The sequence below is a fragment of the Anomaloglossus baeobatrachus genome, chromosome 8 (genome assembly GCF_048569485.1).
Source record: "Anomaloglossus baeobatrachus isolate aAnoBae1 chromosome 8, aAnoBae1.hap1, whole genome shotgun sequence".
In the NCBI taxonomy this organism is placed as follows: Eukaryota; Metazoa; Chordata; class Amphibia; order Anura; family Aromobatidae; genus Anomaloglossus; species Anomaloglossus baeobatrachus.
Genome location: NC_134360.1, coordinates 183,941,670 through 183,968,799, shown reverse-complemented (window position 1 = coordinate 183,968,799; position 27,130 = coordinate 183,941,670). Strand labels below are relative to the sequence as shown.

Here is a 27,130-nt window from a genome sequence, read left to right as displayed (position 1 = left end):
TGTGTATGAACCTCTGAATTGTAAAGCGCTGCAGAATATGTTGGCGCTATAGAAATAAAGATTATTGTTATAAAAAAATCTTCTGAGAATAAGCATAGCTACACGCTTTTCTGTTCTTACTATACTGTATATAATCCTATGATGTCACTGTGTATACCACACTTTGTCACCCAGCAGTGACGTCCCACCTGTCACAGTATCTGGCCTCATGCTCTGAAGGTTATTTTCAGCTGGTCACGTGTCACATTCAGATGATGGGTGACATTCCATTATGTACAGACTGAGCACAAGGTCTGCAACAGACGTCCACTAGAGCATTTCCCAGTATTGATTTGTATATTGCCCTGAGCTGTTATTATGGATTTCTACAGATGATACCATGTAGTTCTGAGATGGTATATTTAGTGCTTCCGCTACAATTCTATTCTGAGTACACAAGTTTTGGACATGGGAATGCCTCATTGAGCAGGATACAGGCATTAGGCAAATCTGGGTAAGTTACATTTACGGATGCCTATAGGTACCACATGGAGTAATAATTGATCTGATATAATGATAATAACAAACTTCTCTTTATACATCCCATGAAGAATATGTAAGATGTGTATCTTTTTTCAGGAACACATGAATAATCTGACAAAACGTGTTTTTTTTATGTGTTACTTTAGGCAATTATTCATCACAGAATAGCACAATAAATTAATGAACTATAATACTAAATCAAATAGTTGAATGGTCCTGTTCAAAAATTCCAATAAATTTGGTTCCTAATATTGACAATCAGTGTCGACTTCAGGGAAAACAGTAAAAGTTAATTCCACAGAGCCCACCCTAGTGCTACTCTACATAGACATTTTTCTTGTTCGTTCTCCAGGCTCATGCACATATACATGAGACACAGTACAGGGTGTAAGGCCTCATACACACATCAGTATTTTTGGTCAGGATTTCATCTACATTTTTATGCCAAAACCAGGAGTGTTTCCAAAACACAGAACAAGTGTTTTTCTCTGTAAATTCCACCCCTGGCCTTGGCATACAAACAGTGACACAAAAATGTGAATGTGGATCGGGGCCATATTTACCATTAGGCTCTGGGCCAGAGTTATATATATATATATATATATATATATGAGAGAATTTTTTTTTTTTTAACAGTTCCCTCTCCTCCCCAGTATATGTGTGGCACCCTGGACAAGCCAGGACGTCACAGGTACTGCAACAACACACCCTACACCCCGGTTAGGAACATCTAAGTCAGACACAAATCCTTGTTGCCTCCCTCCAGGGGCTGATGTCCACACCAGGTGGGGCGGAGCCAGGCGGTTGGCTCCAACCACCGAGGAGTTCACAGTCCTGGAGGCGGGAAAAGAGTTCAGTTGAGTAGAGAGTGACGTGGAGTAGAAAAAGGAAGGAGTAAGTGGGAGTAGAGGAGCAGACTGACCGTGTTCGGGTACGTGGCCTGGGCACCTGAGAGCAAGGTTGGCAGACGGTGGTGACCGTCTGCAGGAGAGGCCGATTGACGCACTACCGTAAGGACCAGGGACGGGCGGTGGCCCGCCGGTACCGGAGCGGGGAGCGAAGAGAAGCCAGCACCATCCGGCAGGGCCTACGGACCCCAACCAGGCTTGGAGTTGCCGTTAAACCGGTCAAATCCGTCAGCGACGGGAACCTCCGGGGTTTCCCAGCAGTAAAGACCCGACTAAAGGCAACCGCTCAACCGTGAAGGAAAATACAGCTACCGCCACAGCTAGAGTTCCCAGGGCCAGCGCCTGCGGGCAAAAGGGGCTCCTCCGGCAAACATACCGCTGGGGAGCGGGTTACCGGTGGGAAGCCATCGGGGCCGAGAACATAACACCGGTGCAGGGAGAGACAGTTACCGCCAACCTACCGGGAGTGACCGTTGCAGCCGTCTGTGGGACTCGTCCATCCAGCCGTTTGTTTCACCAGAGACTCCGTGTACGTTACTGGCTGAGTAAGTACCACCGTGCCGTCTGGCACTGCGCTGCCCCGCGACCCTGCACCTGGCCAAGCCCCGCAATCCACCTTACAGACAACAACTCCGGGCCTCGGGACTACCAAAATCTCCCTACCCACGGAGGGGAGGAAAACATCCCAGCTGCTCCCTGTCATCGCTCCAGGGATCCCCATACAGAGCAGCGGTGGTGCCCCAACCTCACCACACACCGTGGGTGGCGTCATAAACCGACATTCCAAACACCAACAAACCACCCCTTTCACTCATGGGCGAGGAGCGCCGCTCGAGCCACCGAGCAGCAGCAGCAGCGCCGGACCAGAGCATGGTGAGTGCAGCGCCCTCCCCGCCTGCGACATATGCAAGCGCATATTAAAAATAGTTTATATTTTGGCGCTAAATAGATAGGGATTTAGAATGAAAATTACTTTGTCTTCAAGCCTTCAAGTTACTCTTTGAATGTTTGAATGTTGAATGTTTGAATGCATTGCTACCTGCAAGTAATCAGAATTGTGGTTCTCATATGGTCCATAGTTTGATGGTAGTTGGTAACAACAACAACTGAAATCATCTCCTTACCATTGTTAAGGTGTACACATTTTTATGCTAGGGTCTTACATGACACTGAAATTGATGACTGTACTAATTTTGGTGATGTGTCATGTATTGAGGGTGGATCTGAGGCTGTATTTCTGTACTGTTGATAGTTCTGGTGATGCAGTGATGTACTGACAGTGATTCTGGGGCTGTATTTCTATACTGATGATTGTTCTGGTGATATAGGCATGTCCTGACTGGTTCTGGTTATGTATTTATGTACTGATGGTTGTTCTTGTGATGTAGTTATGTACTGATGATTGATTTGGTACTGTACTCATGTACTGATGGTGGTTGTGGTGAATTATCAATGTAGATGTTGTAATCTTTAATTTATTAGACATGATACTTGATGATTACATGTTCATTGTGCCGGGCTGATAATACAGCCATCTGAATTAGGCCACAATTTTCAGCTGTTCATTTTTCAACAAGTGTTTAACTAGTGCCCCTATACATATAGACAACTGTCTGATCATTTGGCCGGCAGCTATCTTGCCAGACTCTCCCTTAGGCTGGAGTCACATCAGTGTATGGCATCCTATGTCATGACGTTAATAAAACTTAACTTTTATTTTATATTCATAAAAAAATGTGCAATGTGCAGTAAAAAATACACTTTGGATCACCCGATGGGTAGCCAAAGGCACGTTATCCTATACCATATCAGGATACCCTTGGGAAAAAAAACATTGGTGGGATAACCACTATGTGTGTTGTTGAGGGCAATTCAAAACCAGCCGTGTACATATATAGTAGTTCAAAGAAATCGGTATGGACAATGGTCCCACTACCAACATGTAATGTAATTAATCTTAGAAATACCAACGGCAAAGGAACAATCTTTACCCCTTTATCAAGTTAGTTAACACACAAACAAAGCATAATATGGAGAGATCTCACCCGTTTAGATGATCTTCCAGTGCTTAACACAGCATTTTTTTAATGGAGGGGTCACAGCGGGGCTTGCAAACAGGCTTGATGTAACTTGCCCTAAACCCCATTGACTCCCGTCTTTACAAGGACAGTCCACATCTGAACCTATGTCCTTGTAAACAGATGTCCCACATGCCTCCCGACACGTTTCGTCACAAGTTGTGACTCCTCAGGGGACCAAGCATGAAGACAGATGTAGAGGGTCAAAAAATGGTGTGGCACCTGCAAGGTCCGTACACCAGATGCTGTAAGACGCTAGCCCCGTAGGTTATGACCTATAAATAGATGGTCGAGGCCCACATGCCAATCCAAACAACTTCCAGTCAGGTGCGATTCATGAAAAACGATTAAACACTCACCACTCCTTTTTGGGGGGTCGTGCCATTTGAATTCCACGTGTCTAGGCGTCTCTCTGATATTCAGACTCCATTAACGCAGCTGTACACCGCATTTCCGGGTTGTCCGTGCGACAGAGGCTTGGACCACGTCACGTGGTGTAACCAGCGTCACGTGATAAACCACGTGACCTACCGTGTCACCGCTACATACAGGGAAGTGCTGTGAGACAGGGACACGCCCCCCGAAAGGCATCCGGGAGGGCTGTGCACTACCTATTCCTTGTTTATTAGGCTGCACTGCCCTGATTACACTTGAATAAGCATATAAAGGACACAGCAGCGTCACCCGTCAGCAAAAGCGGGTAGCGTCATTCAATGCAATCATTGTCACGTGATACGTCACGTGACCCACCGCGTCACCGCTATGTACAGGGAAGTGCTGTAAGACAGGGATACGCCCCCGATAAACATCCGGGAGGGCTGTGCACTACCTATTCCTTGTTTATTAGGTTGCACTAGTATTTCCTGGAGAAAACGAGATGGAGGACATCCACAGAGTGGAGCTCTGGACACGGTATATTGATGACGTGTTTATAATCTGGCGTGGCTCAGAGAGCGCCCTTGAAGGTTTTGTGAAAAATTTGAATGACAACCCCATTGGACTCCACTTCACTTATGAGGCAAACCGCACCACCCTACCCTTTTTGGATATCCTGGTCACGAAAATAGAGGGAGGCATCCTTAAAACAAGCACGTACAGAAAACCAACATCTACCGTACCAATTCTATACTAAGATGGGAAAGTAGTCACCCAACTCCCCTCAAGAAAGGAATACCTAAGGGGCAGTATCTTAGGATGCGTAGAAACTGCTCAGATGAGGACTCCTTCCAATATCAGGCAAACGATCTCAGAAATAGGTTTCTGGCAAGAGGTTACCCTGAAAGGGTTCTAAAAAAGGCCTATAAAGACACCACGTGACGCGGTCCAAGCCTCTGTCGCACGGACAACCCAGAAATGCGGTGTACAGGCGCGTTAATGGAGTCTGAATATCAGAGAGACGCCTAGACACGTGGAATTCAAATGGCACGACCCCCTCAAAAAGGACTGGTGAGTGTTTAATCGTTTTTCATAAATCGCACCTGACTGGAAGTTGTTTGGATTGGCTTGTGGGCCTCGACCATCTATTTATAGGTCATAACCTACGGGGCTAGCGTCTTACAGCATCTGGTGTACGGACCTTGGTTCAGATGTGGACTGTCCTTGTAAGGACGGGAGTCAAGGGGGTTTAAGGCAAGTTACATCAAGCCTGTTTGCAAGCCCCGCTGTGACCCCTCCATTAAGAAAATTCTGTGTTAAGCACTGGAAGATCATCTAAACGGGGGAGATCTCTCCATATTATGCTTTGTTTGTGTGTTAACTAACTATTACTATTAACCAATTACAGAGTGCCAAATCATCAGTGACGTCACAGCGGCCTATCCGAAACCGTCATGTCACTGATGACACAGTAGCAGCACCGCCCCAAACACCTCACCAGTTATCGACACATGACCAATAGTGAAGTGCCAGGTCATAGGGGTGGGCCTCCGCGAGCCAGTCCAGAGTGGCCACATCATCAGGACACCTGATGCCCTCTGACCTATTAGAGCCTGCCACCTCACGGACATGCCCAGTGAAGACCTTACCGGACTTAGCTTCCAATGTACTAAGTGCCTGGTCATGCTCAGTAGCCTGAACAACGGACTTAAGGGTACTTTACACGCTGCGATATCGGTACCGATATCGCTAGCGAGCGTACCCGCCCCCGTCGGTTACGCATCTTGGGCAAATCACTGCCCGTGGCGCACAACATCGCTAACACCCGTCACATGGACTTACCTGCCTAGCGACGTCGCTCTGGCCAGCGAGCTGCCTCCTTTCTAAGGGGGCGGTTCGTGCGGCATCACAGCGACGTCACACGGCAGCCGTCCAATAGCAGAGGAGGGGCGGAGATGAGCAGCCGGAACATGCCGCCCACCTTCTTCCTTCCTCATTGCCGATGGACGCAGGCAAGGAGATGTTCGTCATTCCTGCGGTGTCACACATAGCGATGTGTGCTGCCGCAGGAACGATAAACAACATCGTACCTGCAGCAGCAACGATATTTGGAAAAGGAGCGACATGTCAACGAGCAACGATTTTTCACGTTTTTGCGCTCGTTGATCGTCGCTCCTTGGTGTCACACGCTGCGATGTCGCTAACGGCGCCGGATGTGCGTCACTAATGTCGTGACTCCAACGATATATCGTTAGCGATGTCGCAGCGTGTAAAGCACCCTTTAGTCTCCTAAATCAGCACTAGCATACTCAGTAGGCACAACACAGGACTTAGACACGGCACGAAGTCCAAGTACCTGTGTAAAGAGGCTTTTTGCACTAAGTGTAGGAGCAGGCTCAGTAGCCTGCACTGAGGACTTAACCTCAGAAATGGCACTATCAAGCTGAGCATGCTCAACAGGCGAAACACTGGACTTAGGCTCTGGCTGCGGCAAATCAGCACGCGCATGCGACCTAGCCGCCTCTCTACACTTAAGGGCTCTTTACACGCTGCGATATGGCTATCGCTAGCGAGAGTACCCGCTCCCGTCGGTTGTGCGTCATGGGCAAATCGCTGCCCGTGGTGCACAACATCGCTAACACCCGTCACACATACTTACCTGCCTAGCGACGTCGCTGTTGCCGGCGAACCACCTCCTTTCTAAGGGGGCGGTTCGTTCGGCATCACAGCGACGTCACTAAGCGGCCACCCAATAGAAGCGGAGGGGCGGAGATGAGCGGGACGAACATCCCGCCCACCTCCTTGCTTCCTCATTGCGGGCGGCCGCAGGTTCGAGGTTGTTCCTCATTCCTGCGGTGTCACACGTAGCGATGTGTGCTGCCACAGGAACGACGAACAACCTGCGGCATGAATGTGACGCCCTGGACTAGCCAGGTAGTCACAAAAATACCAACACACACACACTCCCACCCTAGGCAGATACATCAGCCAAACACAAATCCCTTGTTGCCTCCCTCCAGGGTCTGATGTCCACACCAGGTGGGGTGGAGCCAGGCGGTTGTCCCCACCCACCGAGTTCACAGGCCTGGAGGCAGGAAAAGTGACAGTTTATTTTTGGAGGAGGAAGTGAGAGGAGTGAACACTTGGGTGTCTGGGTTGGAGCACATACACTAACAGCAAGGTTGGCAGACGGTGCTGGCCGTCTGCAGGAGTTAATGGAACTCTGCTGAGCCGTAAGGACCGGGGTCGGGCGACGGCCCGCCGGTACCGGACCGGGGAACGGAGTGAAGCTAAGCACACAGGCAGAGCCATCGGACCCTGACCAGGCTTGGAGCCGCCGTCAATAGTCAAATCCGAATGTGACAGGAACCCCAGGGGTTTCCCACCTAACTAGTCCCGATTGAAGGCAACCGTCCACCCAGAGAGGATATACAGCCACCGCCACAGGCTAGAGATCCAAGGGCCAGCGCCTGCGGGCAACACAGGCTCCTATGGCACCTATACACCGGGGAGCGGACTACCGGTGGGAAACCACAGGAGTCAAGAACTTACTAAAAGGTGCAGGGAAAGAGAACCACCATCAGCCGTCCGGGGAGAGCACAACAACAACACTGCAGCCGGCTGCGGGACCTGTCCATCCAGCCGTTTGGTTTACCAGAGACCACTAACTCCTGCAGACGGCCACCACCGTCTGCCAACCTTGCTGTTAGTGTCTGGGCTCCAACCCAGACACCCAAGTGTTCACTCCTCTCTAGAGTTGAGCGCGGTTCGTGGTTCGTGGTTCTCCAGTTCTAGGCTCGAGTGATTTTGGGGCCTGTTCTAGATCGAACTAGAACTCGAGCTTTTTGCAAAAGCTCGATAGTTCTAGAAACGTTCGAGAACGGTTCTAGCAGCAAAAAACCAGCAAATTCCTAGCTGGCTTTCCGCTGTAATAGTGTAAGTCACTCTGTGACTCACACTATTATGACATTTCAGTGTATAGTGTGCGTGAACAGCGCCTTCAGATCACTCCTGTTTGTATAATGGCGATCGCCATTTTTTTTTTTTTCCTTGTCTTCCTTCCCTAAGCGCGCGCATCTTGTGGGGCGGGCCAGCATGTCAGCCAATCCCAGACACACACACAGCTAAGTGGACTTTTAGCCAGAGAAGCAACGGCATGTGTGATAGGATGTCCATGTCACATGTCCCTGCATTATAAAACCGGACATTTTCCTCCAGGACGCCATTATCTCTTCTGCGTCCTTGGTGTCAGACATCACTTGGACTGCCTTCATTTTTTTCCCCTGAGGAAGCCACCACTACAGGTGGCGATACGCGTGGGGTCACCACGCCAGGAACTTTTTTACTCTCCTCATCACCCTTGCCCACATGGGTGTTAGACACCCCTGGTAGTAAGTACGGGACTGTGATTGTCATGCTGTAGGCAGCCTCCCATCACCAGCCTGCCTTATTAGGTTTGCAATACCCTTACCATTCAGGGTCAGGGCTGTCGTATTTCTACCTAGTGTTCAGGACTTGCCTATGTGATATTTTCCTAGGTAGTTCATTGCTACCATTTATTACTGGCTTATAGTGCACAGTCTTGGGGGCATAACTGAGCGTGATTCCTTTGATTTATCCAGTTGCTGTCTGTTTGTGATTGTGGACCAGCTATATTGCATATATGCCTTTTGTTTGTCTAGTATTAAGTGCAAATTCCAACTTTTGCTATTGGCTCACACATTGTGTAAATATATCGAGTATCTGACTAGTACAAATTGTGCTATACATGCAATTAGAGACCAACTGGAATATAATTTTGTTTCTTTAACATTAAATACCAGCCTGAATTCGGTTACTGGTCCTTATATTACGTGACTTACTGCCTTCTTCCTTAAACACTGTTCATTTTGGGTGTATGACTGGACATTAACTTTGTCCATAAGAGAGTTTTATATCATAAATTTATCTTGTATTGTGATTTCAATATATTGTTCCTGGCGGGTTGGTTCACTATGCCATCGGCTTTTTAAGTGTTTTTAATCATGTTCTCCTGTGTGCCTCACTCCAAAGTGTGGCTATATGTGATTAATGTATTCATGATGTAATAAAGTCTTTTTCTATTAACTTTGGTGCTGTGATCCCTTTTTGGTATACCTTTTCTTTGTTACCTACGGCATGTGTGATAGGATGTCCATGTCACATGTCCCTGCATTATAAAACCGGACATTTTCCTCCAGGACGCCATTATCTCTTCTGCGTCCTTGGTGTCAGACATCACTTGGGCAGCTCCGTCCTGAGTCCTATCGCTGATACAGCTGTATGCGCTCCATACACAGCGCTGGACAGCATAGGGATAGCATTTTCCATCAGTCCTTTTAAGGGCTCGTACGGGCAGGGTCAGAGTTAAGGTGACAGGTCCTGAAAACAGCGACAGCGTCTGTGTAGCAAAGGTCAGGGATTTCGTCGCTGCATTTCCCCATTAGGAGGGAATAGAAAGGCAGGCTTCCATTCCTCTATCCATACCCACAATCCTGGCACTGTACCCTCCTGTCCTCTGCACACTCCAACTCCTTATAACTAAGCCATTATACTAGCAAACACTCAGTGTACCTAGTGGCATCCTAAACGTGGCTATTGGACTTTGCTATAGTCCCACTAGTGCAAAGACATTTGCAGCACCTCTGCCTGCATTGCACACTCCAACTCATTATAACTAAGCCATTATACTAGCAAACACTCAGTGTACCTAGTGGCATCCTAAACGTGGCTATTGGACTTTGCTATAGTCCCACTAGTGCAAAGACATTTGCAGCACCTCTGCCTGCATTGCACACTCCAACTCATTATAACTAAGCCATTATACTAGCAAACACTCAGTGTACCTAGTGGCATCCTAAACGTGGCTATTGGACTTTGCTATAGTCCCACTAGTGCAAAGACATTTGCAGCACCTCTGCCTGCATTGCACACTCCAACTCATTATAACTAAGCCATTATACTAGCAAACACTCAGTGTACCTAGTGGCATCCTAAACGTGGCTATTGGACTTTGCTATAGTCCCACTAGTGCAAAGACATTTGCAGCACCTCTGCCTGCATTGCACACTCCAACTCATTATAACTAAGCCATTATACTAGCAAACACTCAGTGTACCTAGTGGCATCCTAAACGTGGCTATTGGACTTGCTATAGTCCCACTAGTGCAAAGACATTTGCAGCACCTCTGCCTGCATTGCACACTCCAACTCATTATAACTAAGCCATTATACTAGCAAACACTCAGTGTACCTAGTGGCATCCTAAACGTGGCTATTGGACTTTGCTATAGTCCCACTAGTGCAAAGACATTTGCAGCACCTCTGCCTGCATTGCACACTCCAACTCATTATAACTAAGCCATTATACTAGCAAACACTCAGTGTACCTAGTGGCATCCTAAACGTGGCTATTGGACTTTGCTATAGTCCCACTAGTGCAAAGACATTTGCAGCACCTCTGCCTGCATTGCACACTCCAACTCATTATAACTAAGCCATTATACTAGCAAACACTCAGTGTACCTAGTGGCATCCTAAACGTGGCTATTGGACTTTGCTATAGTCCCACTAGTGCAAAGACATTTGCAGCACCTCTGCCTGCATTGCACACTCCAACTCATTATAACTAAGCCATTATACTAGCAAACACTCAGTGTACCTAGTGGCATCCTAAACGTGGCTATTGGACTTTGCTATAGTCCCACTAGTGCAAAGACATTTGCAGCACCTCTGCCTGCATTGCACACTCCAACTCATTATAACTAAGCCATTATACTAGCAAACACTCAGTGTACCTAGTGGCATCCTAAACGTGGCTATTGGACTTTGCTATAGTCCCACTAGTGCAAAGACATTTGCAGCACCTCTGCCTGCATTGCACACTCCAACTCATTATAACTAAGCCATTATACTAGCAAACACTCAGTGTACCTAGTGGCATCCTAAACGTGGCTATTGGACTTTGCTATAGTCCAACTAGTGCAAAGACATTTGCAGCACCTCTGCCTGCATTGCACACTCCAACTCATTATAAGTAAGCCATTATACTAGCAAACACTGCTGCCAGTTTAAGGGCCGTAGTTGCATTGTTAGGGATAATTATTCTTTATTATTCTGCTGTTAATAAAGCTAGACCACCGCTGCAATCTACACCACCTCTCAATTTTTACTACCACATTTTCAGTGCACAATCTTGTCGCAATCAACATGAGTGGCAAAATGACAGATGCTGGTGGAAAGGGGAAGAGGCGTGGTGGAAAAGGCAAAAAAGGTTTTGTTCGTGGGGAGGGTGGCAAAGCTCCATTATCATCTGCTGAAGATAGACCATCTACCAGCAAAAGTAAGATGTCTACTACTTACCGTGGACAATCCGATGTGCTCCCTTTTTTACGGACACGAACAACAGGAACAAAGGTAGATGATAGCCAAAAAAGAAAAATGCTTGAATGGATCTCAAGTGGTCCAACAAGTGCCCTCTCAGCCACTTCAAGTACCAAATCCAAAAAACACCAGTCCTCAGAGTTGTCATCCCAATCAAACTTGCTTTCTCCCAGCTCTGAAGTCTCCATCAGCCCTGAACAGTATGGTGGAACTGAGATGGCTGAGTCTGCAGAGCTGTTCAGTCACACTATAGCCTGGGAATCAGAGGTCTGCTCCCAAGCTACAGTGAGTACAGAACAGGAAATGGTCTGCAGTGATGCCCAGAACCTTTGTGACTCTGATTCAGGCCGTGAGGACCAAGTTTCTGAGCATAATGTTGACCCTTTGTCACAAACTGTAACACCTGTGGTTATAGACAATGAGGAACATACTGATGAAGATGAGACGCAGATACCCGATTGGGATGACAACTTAAATATTCGGTCAGGGCAAGAAGAGGCTCGGTCTGAGGGGGAGGGGAGTGCAAACACAACAATTGATGATGAAGTTCTAGATCCCACCTACTGTCAACCCCCAGTCAGGCACTCGAGGAGGTCAACAGAGGCGGTGGAGGAGGATGCAACCGACGACGAAGTTACCTTGCGCCTTCCTGGACAGAGTCGGAGCACTGGTAGCACGTCTACAACTGCATCCTCAGCCACCACTCTGCCTATGAGCATTATTCGGGGTGGATCAACAGGTCGCATGACCTCTAAGCCTTGCCTAGCCTGGTCCTTTTTTGACATAGAAAAAGATCGCCCAAATTATGTGATCTGTAAACTTTGTCATGGTTCTCTTAGTAGAGGTCAAAACCTCAGCAGTTTGACAACTTCTTCCATGAATCGTCACATGAATAAATATCATAGGTCCCGGTGGGAAGCTCACTGTGCTGCAATGCGGCCTAGCGGAGCGAACCATCCACGGCCTGCCCCTTCCAGTGCATCCGCGCGCTCTTCATCTTCTAGGACTGTGGGGACAGCTGTCACACCTGTTTTTCCACGCACAACTTCCACCACTGTAACCGCAACAGGCAGTTTGCTTGGTAGGTCGTCAGTTGGTTTGGAAGGGGAAACAAGTGAGTGTGTACAGCTCTCTCAGACATCGATAGCACCAACGTTGGATGAAGGCAACATCATGTCTCCACCTGCACTTTCCTCACAAACCTGCATTTTTCCAGGGACACCCTACTCAACACCGTCTACACACAGCAGCCAGATCTCTGTCCCTCAGATGTGGTCAAATAAAAGGCCACTTCCTGCGACCCATGACAAAGCTAAGAGGTTGACTCTATCCCTCTGTAAGCTCTTGGCTACCGAAATGCTGCCTTTCCGCCTAGTGGACACACAGGATTTTAGAGACCTTATGTCTGTCGCTGTGCCCCAGTACCAGATGCCTAGTCGCCACTACTTCTCTAAGAAAGGTGTGCCCGCGCTACACCAGCATGTCGCACACAACATCACCGCTTCCTTGAGAAACTCTGTGTGTGAACGGGTGCATTTCACCACCGATACTTGGACCAGTAAGCATGGACAGGGACGTTACATGTCGCTGACTGGGCACTGGGTAACTATGGTGATAGATGGTGAAGGGTCTGCTGCACAAGTCTTGCCGTCCCCACGACTTGTGTGTCAATCCTCTGTCTGTCCAAGTTCCGCCACTGCTTCTGCATCCTCCACCTCATCTGGGTCCTCCACCTCCGCCCCAAGCCTGCCTGGTCAGGCCACCAGCGTTCTCACTGCGCAGAAGGAATCACGCACCCCTCATTACTATGCTGGCAGCAGAGCGCAACGGCATCAGGCGGTCTTTAGCTTGACATGTCTTGGGAATGAGTCACACAGCTGAGGAGTTGTGGTCAGCTCTGCGGTCCGAGTTTAATAAATGGTTGTCTCCACTCAACCTGCAGCCTGGTAAGGCCGTGTGCGACAATGCTGCAAACCTGGGTGCGGCCCTTCACCTGGGCAAGGTGACACACGTACCTTGTATGGCTCACGTGTTGAACCTTGTCGTCCAGCAATTTTTAACACACTATCCCGGCCTAGATGGCCTTCTGAACAGGGCACGAAAACTGTCTGCTCACTTCCGCCGTTCAAGCGCCGCAGCTGAGCGACTTGCATCGCTCCAGAAGTCTTTCGGCCTGCCGGTTCATCGCCTGAAATGCGATGTGGCGACACGCTGGAATTCAACTCTCCACATGTTACAGCGACTGTGGCAGCACCGCAGAGCCCTGGTGCAATACGTCATGACGTATAGCCTGGGCCAACGAGATGCAGAGGTGGGGCAGATCACCCTGATGGAGTGGTCTCAGATCAAGGACCTATGCACCCTTCTGCACAGTTTCGACATGGCGACGAATATGTTTAGCGCTGACAATGCCATTATCAGCATGACGATTCCAGTCATTTACATGCTGGAGCACACGCTAAACACTATTCGGAGTCAGGGGGTGGGACAACAGGAAGGGGAGGAACTACAGGAGGATTCATATGCGCAAGGGACAACAACATCACCAAGGTCCAGACGTTCATCATCACCAACGCAGCAGGCATGGGACCATGGGGGACAGGGATCAACAAGGGCGCATAGTAGCAGGCGAAATGTTGAGGAAGGTGCAGGAGAACATGAAGAAATGGAGGACGAACTGTCCATGGACATGGAAGACTCAGCGGATGAGGGAGACCTTGGTCAAATTTCAGTTGAAAGAGGTTGGGGGGAGATGTCAGAGGAAGAAATAACGGGTAGCACCTCTATGCCACAAACACAGCGTGGACTTGGTCCGCATGGCTGCGCAAGACACATGAGTGCCTTCTTGTTGCACTACCTCCAACATGACTCTCGTATTGTCAAAATTAGAAGTGATGATGACTACTGGATTGCCACACTATTAGATCCCCGGTACAAGTCCAAATTTTGTGACATAATTCCAGCCATAGAAAGGGACGCACGTATGCAGGAGTATCAGCAGAAGCTGTTACTCGATCTTAGCTCGGCTTTTCCACCAAACAACCGTGCAGGTGCAGGGAGGGAATCTCCCAGTTGTAACTTGCCAAACATGGGACGGTCTCGTTATCTTCAACAGTCTACCCGTACCAGTAGGAACGTATCTGGTGCTGGTAACAGCAATTTTATGGAATCTTTTCATAATTTTTTTAGACCCTCTTTTGCAAGGCCACCAGAGACAACAAGTCTGACACATAGTCAACGGCTGGAGAGGATGATACAGGAGTATCTCCAAATGAACATCGATGCCATGACTTTGCAAATGGAGCCTTGCTCCTTTTGGGCTTCAAATCTAGAAAAATGGCCAGAGCTCTCCAGTTACGCCTTGGAGATTTTGTCGTGTCCAGCTGCCAGCGTTGTCTCTGAACGTGTCTTCAGTGCTGCTGGGTGTGTGCTAACAGATAAGCGCACGCGTCTGTCCAGTGACAATGTGGACAGACTGACGTTCATCAAAATGAACAAGTCATGGATCCAGAAGGAATTTACTACCCCTGTGTCATCCTGGGGAGAGTAAATGCTTGTGGATTTGGAATGTGCTTGATGCAAATCTAGCTGTGAAGTGCCCAACTAGGGCACAAGTGCTGCCACTGAATGGGTGGGTGTGTGTGGGGCACAATTTTTGGAAAAAAAGGGAGACTCCGCTTGGAGTAACCCTTACTTGCTGTGTTTTTTAAAAATGATCCAAGATGAACAGAGCTGGGATCAGGAAAGAATTTGCTACCTACCCCGGTGTCATCCTGGGGACGGTTAAGAAGAGCGTATTTTTGAATGTGCTTGATGCAAATCTAGCTGTGAAGTGCCCAACTAGGGCACAAGTGCTGCCACTGAATGGGTGGGTGTGTGTGGGGCACAATTTTTGGAAAAAAAGGGAGACTCCGCTTGGAGTAACCCTTACTTGCTGTGTTTTTTAAAAATGATCCAAGATGAACAGAGCTGGGATCAGGAAAGAATTTGCTACCTACCCCGGTGTCATCCTGGGGACGGTTAAGTATGGCATATTTTTGAATGTAGAAAAACAAAAAGCCAGCACCAAATGTGCACTTCAGCACTAAAAATTCCAAACTGTACTTATTATAAAAATTTTTGAGATTTTTGGCAAAAAATTGCAATTTCTTGAGCTGCCTCGCCACGTCACGGCAAATCTCATTTGAGGCAGTCCTACACTAAAATATTTTTATAAAATGTGCCATACGGACTCACATATGAATAGTAGAACTGCTCTTAGCAGCACTCACCTGGTCTATTTCAATCCCGTACCCATGACTGAGTCATGGCTGTGGGCGGGACAGGTCCAAGCAAATGCTGCATGAAGTAAATAGCCTGTGGACAAGGCCTGATGACAATGTGAACAGTCACCAACCGCCAAAATCTAGACAGATGGAATACATCCCAAATCGGGGTGCATAGCATGGTGGGGGTCAGCCACCGACCAATTCAATGAAGAAAATCAAAATGAACAAGTCATGGATCCAGAAGGAATTTACTACCCCTGTGTCATCCTGGGGAGAGTAAATGCTTGTGGATTTGGAATGTGCTTGATGCAAATCTAGCTGTGAAGTGCCCAACTAGGGCACAAGTGCTGCCACTGAATGGGTGGGTGTGTGTGGGGCACAATTTTTGGAAAAAAAGGGAGACTCCGCTTGGAGTAACCCTTACTTGCTGTGTTTTTTAAAAATGATCCAAGATGAACAGAGCTGGGATCAGGAAAGAATTTGCTACCTACCCCGGTGTCATCCTGGGGACTGTTAAGAAGAGCGTATTTTTGAATGTGCTTGATGCAAATCTAGCTGTGAAGTGCCCAACTAGGGCACAAGTGCTGCCACTGAATGGGTGGGTGTGTGTGGGGCACAATTTTTGGAAAAAAAGGGAGACTCCGCTTGGAGTAACCCTTACTTGCTGTGTTTTTTAAAAATGATCCAAGATGAACAGAGCTGGGATCAGGAAAGAATTTGCTACCTACCCCGGTGTCATCCTGGGGACGGTTAAGTATGGCATATTTTTGAATGTAGAAAAACAAAAAGCCAGCACCAAATGTGCACTTCAGCACTAAAAATTCCAAACTGTACTTATTATAAAAATTTTTGAGATTTTTGGCAAAAAATTGCAATTTCTTGAGCTGCCTCGCCACGTCACGGCAAATCTCATTTGAGGCAGTCCTACACTAAAATATTTTTATAAAATGTGCCATACGGACTCACATATGAATAGTAGAACTGCTCTTAGCAGCACTCACCTGGTCTATTTCAATCCCGTACCCATGACTGAGTCATGGCTGTGGGCGGGACAGGTCCAAGCAAATGCTGCATGAAGTAAATAGCCTGTGGACAAGGCCTGATGACAATGTGAACAGTCACCAACCGCCAAAATCTAGACAGATGGAATACATCCCAAATCGGGGTGCATAGCATGGTGGGGGTCAGCCACCGACCAATTCAATGAAGAAAATCAAAATGAACAAGTCATGGATCCAGAAGGAATTTACTACCCCTGTGTCATCCTGGGGAGAGTAAATGCTTGTGGATTTGGAATGTGCTTGATGCAAATCTAGCTGTGAAGTGCACAACTAGGGCACAAGTGCTGCCACTGAATGGGTGGGTGTGTGTGGGGCACAATTTTTGGAAAAAAAGGGAGACTCCGCTTGGAGTAACCCTTGCTTGCTGTGTTTTTAAAAGAAGCCAAGATGAACATAGCTGGGATCAGGAAAGACTTTGCTACCTACCCCGGTGTCATCCTGGGGACGGTTAAGTATGGCATATTTTTGAATGTGCTTGATGCAAATCTAGCTGTGAAGTGTACAATTGGGGCACAAGTGCTGCCACTGAAGGGGTGGGTGGGTGTGTGGCCCAATTTTTGGAAAAAAGGGAGACTCCGCTTGGAGTAACCCTTGCTTGCTGTGTTTTTAAAAGAAGCCAAGATGAACAGAGCTGGGATCAGGAAAGACTTTGCTACCTACTCCGGTGTCATCCTGGGGACGGTTAATTAGGCCGTATTTTTGAATGTGCTTGATGCAAATCAAAAAATCATGTTTGCAACTAGGGCACAAGTGCTGCCACTGAAGGGGTACGTGTGTGTGGGGCACAATTTTTGGAAAAAAAGGGAGACTCCGCTTGGAGTAACCCTTACTTGCTGTGTTTTTTAAAAATGATCCAAGATGAACAGAGCTGGGATCAGGAAAGAATTTGCTACCTACCCCGGTGTCATCCTGGGGACGGTTAAGTATGGCATATTTTTGAATGTGCTTGATGCAAATCTAGCTGTGAAGTGTACAATTGGGGCACAAGTGCTGCCACTGAAGGGGTGGGTGTGTGTGGGGCCCAATTTTTGGAAAAAAGGGAGACTCCGCTTGGAGTAACCCTTGCTTGCTGTGTTTTTTAAAAGGAGCCAAGATGAACAAGTCATGGTTCAGCAAAGACTTTGCTACCTACCCCGGAGTCATCCTGGGGACGGTTAAGTATGGCGTATTTTTGAATGTGCTTGATGCAAATCTAGCTGTGAAGTGTACAACTAGGGCACAAGTGCTGCCACTGAATGGGTGGGTGTGTGTGGGGCACAATTTTTGGAAAAAAAGGGAGACTACGCTTGGAGTCACCTTGCAGTGTTTTACATGATTTTAGAAGGGCGTGCCATGCCTATATCTGTGTGTCCTCCTCTTTTTCCTTGTCCAGCTGTTTTGTTTTCGCATGAGTATATGTCCTTGTCACTTTCCCATGTGTTTGTGTTGTGTTGTGAGTTGTTTGTCACCTTTTGGACACCTTTGAGGGTGTTTTCTAGGTGTTTTTATGTGTTTGTGATTGCCTGCCATTGTTTCCTATGCAGTTCGAGTTCGGTTCGTCGAACGTTCGACGAGCCGAACTCGAACGGGACCTCCGTTCGGCGAGCCGACCTCGAGCCGAACCGGGACCGGTTCGCTCATCTCTACTCCTCTCACTTCCTCCTCCAAAACTAAACTGTCACTTTTCCCGCCTCCAGGCCTGTGAACTCCTCGGTGGGTGGGGCCAACCGCCTGGCTCTGCCCCACCTGGTGTGGACATCAGACCCTGGAGGGAGGCAACAAGGGTTTTGTGTTTGGCTGATGTATCTGCCTAGGGTGAGGGTGTGTGTGTTGGTATGTTTGTGACTACCTGGCTAGTCCAGGGCGTCACATGAATAACCAACAATATTATGAAAATGGACGACGTGACATTGATCAACGATTTTTGACGCTTTTGCGATTGATGATCGTCACTCCTAGGTGTCACACGCAACGATATCGCTAACGACGCCGGATGTGCGTCACTAACGACGTGACCCCAACGATATCTCGTTAACGATATTGTTGCGTTTAAAGCACCCTTTAGATGTGGAGGCATAAGCAGCCAGCTGGACGACCCGAGGCAAAGCCAAAAGTGGCGGCTGGCGCCTGGGCGTAGCAGCAACCGCAGTAGGCTTCTTGTGGCTACGGCAGCACCGATTCGTAACATAATCACAGAATGCTGTGGTTTTTTCCTCAGTTCGATTAGGGCTCAGCAAAAACTCATAGATCTGAGCTGTAGTATTGTCTTACATGGAGGTGAGTGCAATATGAGATTGTCTCCAATTGCACTTATGTGAGTCGTACGCTAGTGTGAACATACCCTTATACAGGATTGCTCATTTTGCCGAGCGCTCCTGTGTGCTCTATAAAGCCGCTGCCAAACAACTCTGGAGGCTTATCATTTAGAGAACATATAGATCTTCAGCAGTGGCGTAACTAGAGTTTGATGGGCGCGGTGCAAAGTTTGGACCTGGGCCCCCCTCCACGTACACCAACACTTGGGGTACGATAAAATGAAGCAGACACTCGGAATATGGGATAATGACGTTTACACTTGGCTCTTTTCCTCAGCACCCAGGTTTCCCATGATCTGAAATCCCTCTTTCTATCAGCACCCAGCTTTCCCATGTTCTGATATCCATCTTGTCCTCGGCACCCAGCTTCCCCATGCTCTGCTATACATCTTTCCCTCAGCACCCAAGTTTCCTTTATCAGAGCATGGGAAAGCAAGATGCTGAGAGAAAATGTATAGCAGAACATGGGAAAGCTTGCCTCTCCCCATGCAACTGCTGAGTAAGATGTGATGACATCTATTGCAGCATATGTGTGAAGCCCAACTCTTGTCCTGATCTCCTATTCTATAGCCAAAATACAAGTTGTAGGCTTTCCTTATCATGGTAGTTAAGTTTTGCCTTTGTGACGTAAAGGTGACTTCTATGCATGTGTCCAAAAAACATCTGCATTTTTAATGCAAGAATGACGCATATCTGAAAAAATATATAGAAACAAGTAAATATGCTAAGAAACTGAGCTAAGAGATCCTAAAACTGTATACCTAGCACAGAGAGCATTCATAAAAGTAGTTGATGTAAGTGTAATTAGGATTACATCATCGGAGTTGAGGTGGCTTCTTTTTGATTAATCACCCTAAGATGATAGAATACTGAAGGCTCAATAGACTAAACAGAAGATGTAGTAAACGAGCTACTACAATACATGTGCAGTGGCATGGAAAAGTTGTATCACTCCTGGTACAATTACTGTTATTATGAATAGAGATGACCCATGGAAGTTTCCATATACAGTATATATACTTATTTTATACGATTGTGATGAGATAAGAGGGGAGTAGAGAAGGAGATCTTGTGAGGATCTGAGGTTTGCGTGTAGGTAAGTACCGGGAGACTAGGTCACAGATATATGGAGGAGATGGCTTGTGGGTGGCTTTGTATGTCATGGTTAGTGTTTTATAACTGAGTCTTTGGCCAATGGAAAGCCAGTGATATTAAAATATGTCTGTCTTTTATAAATGCAGGAATAAGTACAATCCTTGTTCTGAGGTTGGAACATGACAGCTGTGGTTTGCATAGGCTCAATCTCTAATATCAAAGCCTTGTGGGAGAGCAGAATCAAGAAACACCAGGAAGAGCTGAAAGCGGAGAGCTGCCGGAGAGGAAGGGGTTCTCTGGGAGAGTAAGTAGAAAGACACCACACCATATAGTCAGAGATAATTGCATACACAATATTTTTGAGCACTGATATGTGCTGCCTACTGTGTGTACATAGTCTGGGAAGGGACATATTTGTGTGTGACACTATGCCCGCTATCAGTTTATATTCCAGTAATGGTTTTGTGAAGCTAAGGCCAGCGTCACACGGGACGATATATCGTGTGATCACATGAGCGATCGCACCCGCCCCCGTCGTTTGTGCGTCACGGGCAATTAGTTGCCCGTGGCGCACAAAGTCGCTAACCCCCTGTCACACGCACTTACCTCCTGGACGACCTCGCTGTGGGCGGTGAACATCCTCTTCCTGAAGGTGGAGGGACGTTCGGCGTCACAGCGACGTCACACAGCGGCCGGCCAATAGAAGCGGAGGGGCGGAGATGAGTGGGACGTAACATCCCGCCCCCCTCCTTCCTTCCTCATTGCCGGCGGGACGCAGGTAAGCTGTGTTTGTCTTTCCCGAGGTGTCACACAGAGCGATGAGTGCTGCCTCGGGAACGACGAACAACAGGAGCACAGAAGGAGGACGGACATTTTGAAAATGAACGACATGTCAACGAGCAACGATAAGCTGAGTATTTTTGCTCATTCACAGTCGTTCGTAGCTGTCACACGCTACGATATGTCTAACGATGCCGGATGTGCGTCACGGAATCCGTGACATTGACGACATATCGCCCGATATATCGTAGCGTGTGACGCCGGCCTAATACTCCAATAGAGAGGGTACAATGTATTCTCTAAGATATTGCTCAGGGAAGAACAGAGATACTCAAATCAATATATTGTGTATATGTACAGTTGAAACCAGAAGTTTACATACACCATCTATAAAGACACATCTGCATGTTTTTCTCACTATGTGACATGAAATCAGAATAAACCTTTCCCGTTTTAGGTCAATTAGGAACCAAAATTATTTATATTTGCCGAATGCCAGAATAATGAGAGAGAGAATATTTAAGGCATTTTTATTGGTTTCTGTAAAGTCATTTACATACGCTAGGAGTACTATATCTTTAAACAATGTGGGGCAGCCCATATGATGATGTTGTGTCTTTGGAAGCTTCTGATAGGTTTATTGGCAACATCTGAGTTAATTAGAGACAAACCTGTGAATATATTTTAATGCACACCTGAAACACACCATGCTTCTTTGTGTAACATCATGGAAAAGTGAAAAGAAATCAGTCAAGATCTCAGGAAGAGAATTGTGGACTTGCACAAGTCTGGTTCATCGTTGGGTGTAATTTCCAGATACTTGAAGGTGCCTCGTTTATCTTGTGCCCGTAACTTCTGACTAACTGGAAGTCAGAAGTTACATCACAAATGCTCAATGCAACTCTAAGGCCCCCTTCACACGTCAGTGATTCTGGTACGTTTGTGCTTTTTTTTTATACGTACCAGAATCACTGACATACGCAGACACATTATATCAATGGGTCTGCTCTCACATCAGTGATTTTTCACTGAACGTGTCTTCGTGCAGCGTACACGCGTGTCCATGATTCTGCACGGAGAAAAGTCCGTTTTTTTCTGGCATCACTGATGACCCACGGACCACACTATGGTGTGATCCGTGTGTGATCTGTGAAACACGTGCCAGAAAATCACTGACATGTTAAATATTAAACATTTTCAACTAACCTTTCCAGCAATTCGCTGTGCAGCCTCCGCTCTCTGCAGCTCCTGCCCGGCTCATGAATATTCATGAAAGCAGGAACAGCCGACCCGGAAATAGCTGCAGAGAGCGGTGGGCGGACGCTGCAGAGCTGAGGAGTTCAGCAACATGGACAGCAGGAGCGACGGCAGGTGAGTAATGTCCATTTGCAATCACGGATCACGGATTGCACATGGACAACCCACGTGTGCTGTGAATCACGGAACACAGAGGGACATGTGCGTGTTTTACACGTCAGTGAAGAACGTCAGTGTTTTTCACTGACGTGTGAAACAGGCCTAAGGCCCCTTTCACACGTGAGTGATTCTGGTACGTTTGTGCTTTTTTTAAAACGTACCAGAATCACTGACATACGCAGACCCATTATAATGAATGGGTCTGCTCACACGTCAGTGATTTTTCACTGCACGTGTCGCCGTGCGGCGTACCCGCGTGTGCGTGATTGCCGCACGGAGACATGTCCATTTTTTTCTGGCATCACTGATGTCCCACGGACCACGCAGTGGTGTGGTCCGTGAAACACGTGCCAGAAAAAAACGTGCTTTTAAAAAAAAAACATTTTAACTCACCCGGCGTCCAGCGATGTCCTCTGCAGCCCATTCTCCCTGCTGCTTCTGAGCCGGCTCATTATTGTCGCGCGTATTCATTATGCGCGACACAGCCGACCCGGAAGCAGCTGCTGCGGGGGTCAGCGCCGGCCGGATGCTGCACCGCGGGAGGGATCAGCACCATGGACAGCGGGAGCGCGCACAGGTGAGTTGTTTTCTAAGTGCAATCACGGGCCACGGAGAACGGAGCCCGGATTGCACTTAGACAACCCACGTGTGCCGTGAATCACGGCACACGCAGGGACATGTGCGTGTTTTACATGCCAGTGAAAAACGTCACTGTTTTTCACTGACGTGTGAAACGGGCCTTAGAGACAGAACGAGGCTGTCATGGAGTGGTCTTCAGTGGTGACCTCCATGAAACACTAAAGTTGCTGACAGGTCACAAATTGCTAGAGATCAACACTGGAAACAGATGAAGACGGTGGCAGGTGAGTATAAAACGGGCATGGGGACTTACATTTAAAGCAGCATTCAAGTGGTGAAATAAAGAAAATCAGGTACTAGTGCTTTAAGTAGTTTTTTCTTTGGGCTCACCTGGCAAACTAATTTTCACAGGTGTTTGAGATTGATTTCAGTGATCCAAAGAGTCACGAGACACAATACCGTTCATGAAATTATTTTGAAAACCAAAAAATAAGTACCCTTAATCCAATTTGAATAATATTTTGGAACATGGTGTATGCTTCTTCCATTGTCCAGGAGCTGTTATGTGCCCACCATGAACTGTAGCAGCGCTGCATGGCCGTACAAAGCAAATAAGTAGTCTACTACATCTGGGTGTCAGCCTGCAGAAAACGTATATGACCGAAAATGGTGCAAGACAGAGCCCACGCCAACTCCATCTGCTCCATTATAGTCAATGGCTTCGTCGGTTCATGCGTCCTAAACATGTTTTGCTAGGGGGGAGGGGGGTTCAAACGGGTGCCCCGACGGGACCAGTGAGCGTAGGTAAAAATGCAATGTAAAAGCGGCCTAACACATCCAATTGTGGAAATTATTATTATTCCAAGATCTATTAATTAAAATGTACCTTGTTCCTGGGAGAACCCTTTATGATTATGTGTCATTCTTTATTTTACTGAAACAGAATCTCTGATATCTGGGAAAGTCGAATCCAGTTATCAAAACTGAAAGAAAAAGTTTACAATGAAGAAGGAAGGTTAATTCTAAGGATAGAAAAAGAGGAGTGGAAGGTAATTTATGCCCTAAGGTATTTTTAATTGGAGATAAATAATAATAATTGCTATTTTTGTTATAATTATTTGTTTTTGTTATTATTTTGTTTTGTAAAAGCAATAATTGTAAATGTTAGTAGAACCCTCGCACTAATCTGAATGCTTATAATGAGTATTACTTGCTCATATTTTATTTAGATTCAGTCCGATATGCCACAAAAATTTCTCCAGCAAACTTGGAAAGTGTAAAAAACAGAAAAAAACAATAAATATACTCCATGACACTGAAACTATGACACCAAGAAGGAAAAGTCATAGAATTATGGAAATCACAGGATAGACATATTATTAATGATATGCAAATGATAAAAATGAAAACTACGTTTTAAAGCATCTTGATTTAAGTTATTTAGTATTGAGTATGAGCATGACACAGAAATCACTGCACATACACACCTTGGCTGCAATCAGTGAGGTTATTAATGGTTGTTTGAGGAATATTCTGCCATGATTAATGCCCTTGGGCACACAATTCATCAAGATCATTTGCAAATGCCGACCAACGATGTGTCAGGTGTGCTCAATGGGAGACAAGTCCGGAGATGCTGCACGTTTATGTCAAGCAGGCTGCTCAAAGTGGCAAGAGCAACGTACGGCCTGGTGTTGTCAAGTTGAAAAATGAAAAAATTTCTTCTGGGGCACGTTGGAGTAATGGCCATACCACTGGATTCCTTATTGATCCATTCTGTACTGCAAGTGAAATTAGATATCACATACAAAACCCAAGGTATGAAATAGAGTCTACAGAGACCATCAGAAGGCACTTACACAACATTGGGCTGCGATCTAGACTTCCAGCTACAGATATTCTACAGACCTCATGCCACAAAAGCTATCATGGTGCAGTGTAACATGGCAAAGGAATCTGGAAAGGAGGTCTATCGTCTTCAGCAATGAATCCCACTTTTGTCTTGGATGCAATGAGATTGGTCTGGAGACCATGTGGGCAATGACATAAAAAGGCTTTTACAAGGGAATGTCACACCAGCCCTAGTCTCGGGATTATGGTGTGGGGTCACATAATGTACGGTAGCCGGATTCCTTTAGTCCTCATTCCAGGTACACTAACAATTCATCATTACATTGATATGGTCATGGAACCAGTGGTTTCTCAAGTGTTCCACTAACCATTTTTCAGCACGACAAAGCCAGGCCATATATTGCTGGTGCTTTTGTGAGCAGCCTGTGTAGCCTAAGGCTATGTGCACACAGGACAATGTACCCGCGGATTTTGCAGTGGAAAACCTGGATTTTCTAGATAAATCCGCAGGTTTTAGCAAGTACAGACACTCCCCATGTTATCCTATGGGACATGGCAAGTGCTGTGTCCATGCTGCAATATGTGCGGCTGCGGAATATGCTGCGGATTTCCCCAGCCGCACGTAATTGCATGTCAATTATTTCTGCGGAAATACCTGAGGAAATCCCGCCTCTCCACTATGGAGATAGAAGCTTTGACTTCTGCAGGTAAGTCGCATGAATGTCCGGTTTACCGCAGATATTTCGCTGGAATCCCGCAACAATTGGCTAGCTGCAGATTCCGGCGAGCAGTTGCAGGAAACCTGCGGACGTACCTGCAGATATATCCGCAGGTACAATGTTCCGTGGACACATAGTCTAAAGGGTGCTTTACACGAGACGACGGATCGTGCGATGCATCGTCGGGGTCACGGTTTTCGTGACGCACATCCGGCATTGTTCACGACGTCGTCTCGTGTGAAACCTCTGAGCAACGCAGTATACCTCACAAATCGTGAGTCGTGTAGTCGTCGCTCAGTTTCATAATATCGTTTATTTTTACTTGTGCCGGTTGTTCATCGTTCCCGTGGCAGCACACGTTGCTCTGTGTGACACCACGGGAGCAATGAACTCTGCTTACCTGCATCCCACGGCTCCCGCCGGCTATGCGGAAGGAAGGAGGTGGGCGGGATGTTTACATCCCGCTCATCTCCGCCCCTCCGCTTCTATTGGCCGGCGGCTGTGTGACGTCGCTGTGACGCCGAACGTCCCTCCCCATTCAGGAAGTGGACGTTCGCCGCCCACAGCGAGGTCACTCAGCAGGTAAGTACGTGTGACGGGGGTTTCACGACTTTGTGCGACACGGGCAGCGATTTGCCCGTGACGCACAAACGACGGGGGCAGGTACGATTGTGAAATCGCCAAATCGGTCGTCCCGTGTAAAGCAGGCTTAAATGTTCTACCATGGTCTGCAGTGTCTCCCATCAAGCACATCTTATACATCATTAGTTTGGAAATACACAGGGAGCTACAGTAGCAGATCTTGATGATTTACCCAAGTGCATTCAGTGTGGAGGAACATTTCTCTGACAATCATTAATAACTTCACTGATATGCCACGGTGTGCAAGGATTTATGAGTGTGGTGCTCATACTCGATACTGAATAAATATGAATGTTTTAAAATTTATGTTTCCATTTTTTCATCATTAGTTTATCAGTAACATCTTGTTCCATCCTGTGATTTCCATAACTTCATGACTTTTTCCTCTTGGTGTTACAACTTCAATGTTGAGTAGTATATAATATAAATTGTAAGAGGTTGACCAGGCATATTAAACTGATGACCTTTCTTAAAGGCCGCCCCGTCACACACAGAGATAAATCTTTGGCAGATCTGTGGTTGCAGTGAAATCATGGACATATTGTTCCATTTGTACACAGCCACAAACCTGGCACTGATTGTCCACAATTTCACTGCAACCACAGATCTGCCACAGATCTGCCACAGATTTATCTCTGTGTGTGACAGGGCCTTTAGGCTAGGCAATCAATACCAGATTGGTTGGGTGGGGGTGCTGGGTGTCAGATGCCCACCAATCGATGATTAATTCGAATGGTAGATCATCAATATGGTAAGCCTTGACAACCACTTTAACTTTTGTAATCTGATCATTAAAAAATATAGTTTTGTACATTTGTTTTCATTTCAGAAGTCATTATATATAGCCTTTTTCCTATTTCTTCACAGTTGTTGGTCTTTAATTTCTTTTAATCTAAGGCACCCTGTATATGAAAATAACAAAGTCATATGTACTTATCAGCTCCAACACTGGTTCTCTGCTGCTGCTCCCGATCTTTGTTGATATGCACAGCTGCCGACAATCATTGGGATCAGCAGCAATGCAGATGACACCAGACCGCTGAGCCCATTGATTAGCTGCAGCGGTTATGTAATGTCACTGCTGCGGCCAAATCAACAAAGACCGGGGGACATTTCACATTTAGGAAACTTATAGATTGAA

General features: G+C 46.9%; 1 protein-coding gene across 1 annotated transcript in view; it reads left to right on the top strand.

Moving 5' to 3' along the window:
* The first annotated feature begins 264 nt into the window (after positions 1-264).
* LRRC39 (leucine rich repeat containing 39) overlaps positions 265-27,130 on the top strand; it is a 59,622-nt gene continuing 32,756 nt past the window's right edge. The window contains exons 1-3 of the mRNA XM_075322286.1: positions 265-493; positions 20,149-20,306; positions 23,721-23,826. Of these exons, the coding sequence (XP_075178401.1) occupies positions 20,182-20,306; positions 23,721-23,826 (231 nt within the window). The 5' untranslated portion in view covers positions 265-493; positions 20,149-20,181. The remainder of the gene's footprint in view (positions 494-20,148; positions 20,307-23,720; positions 23,827-27,130) is intronic.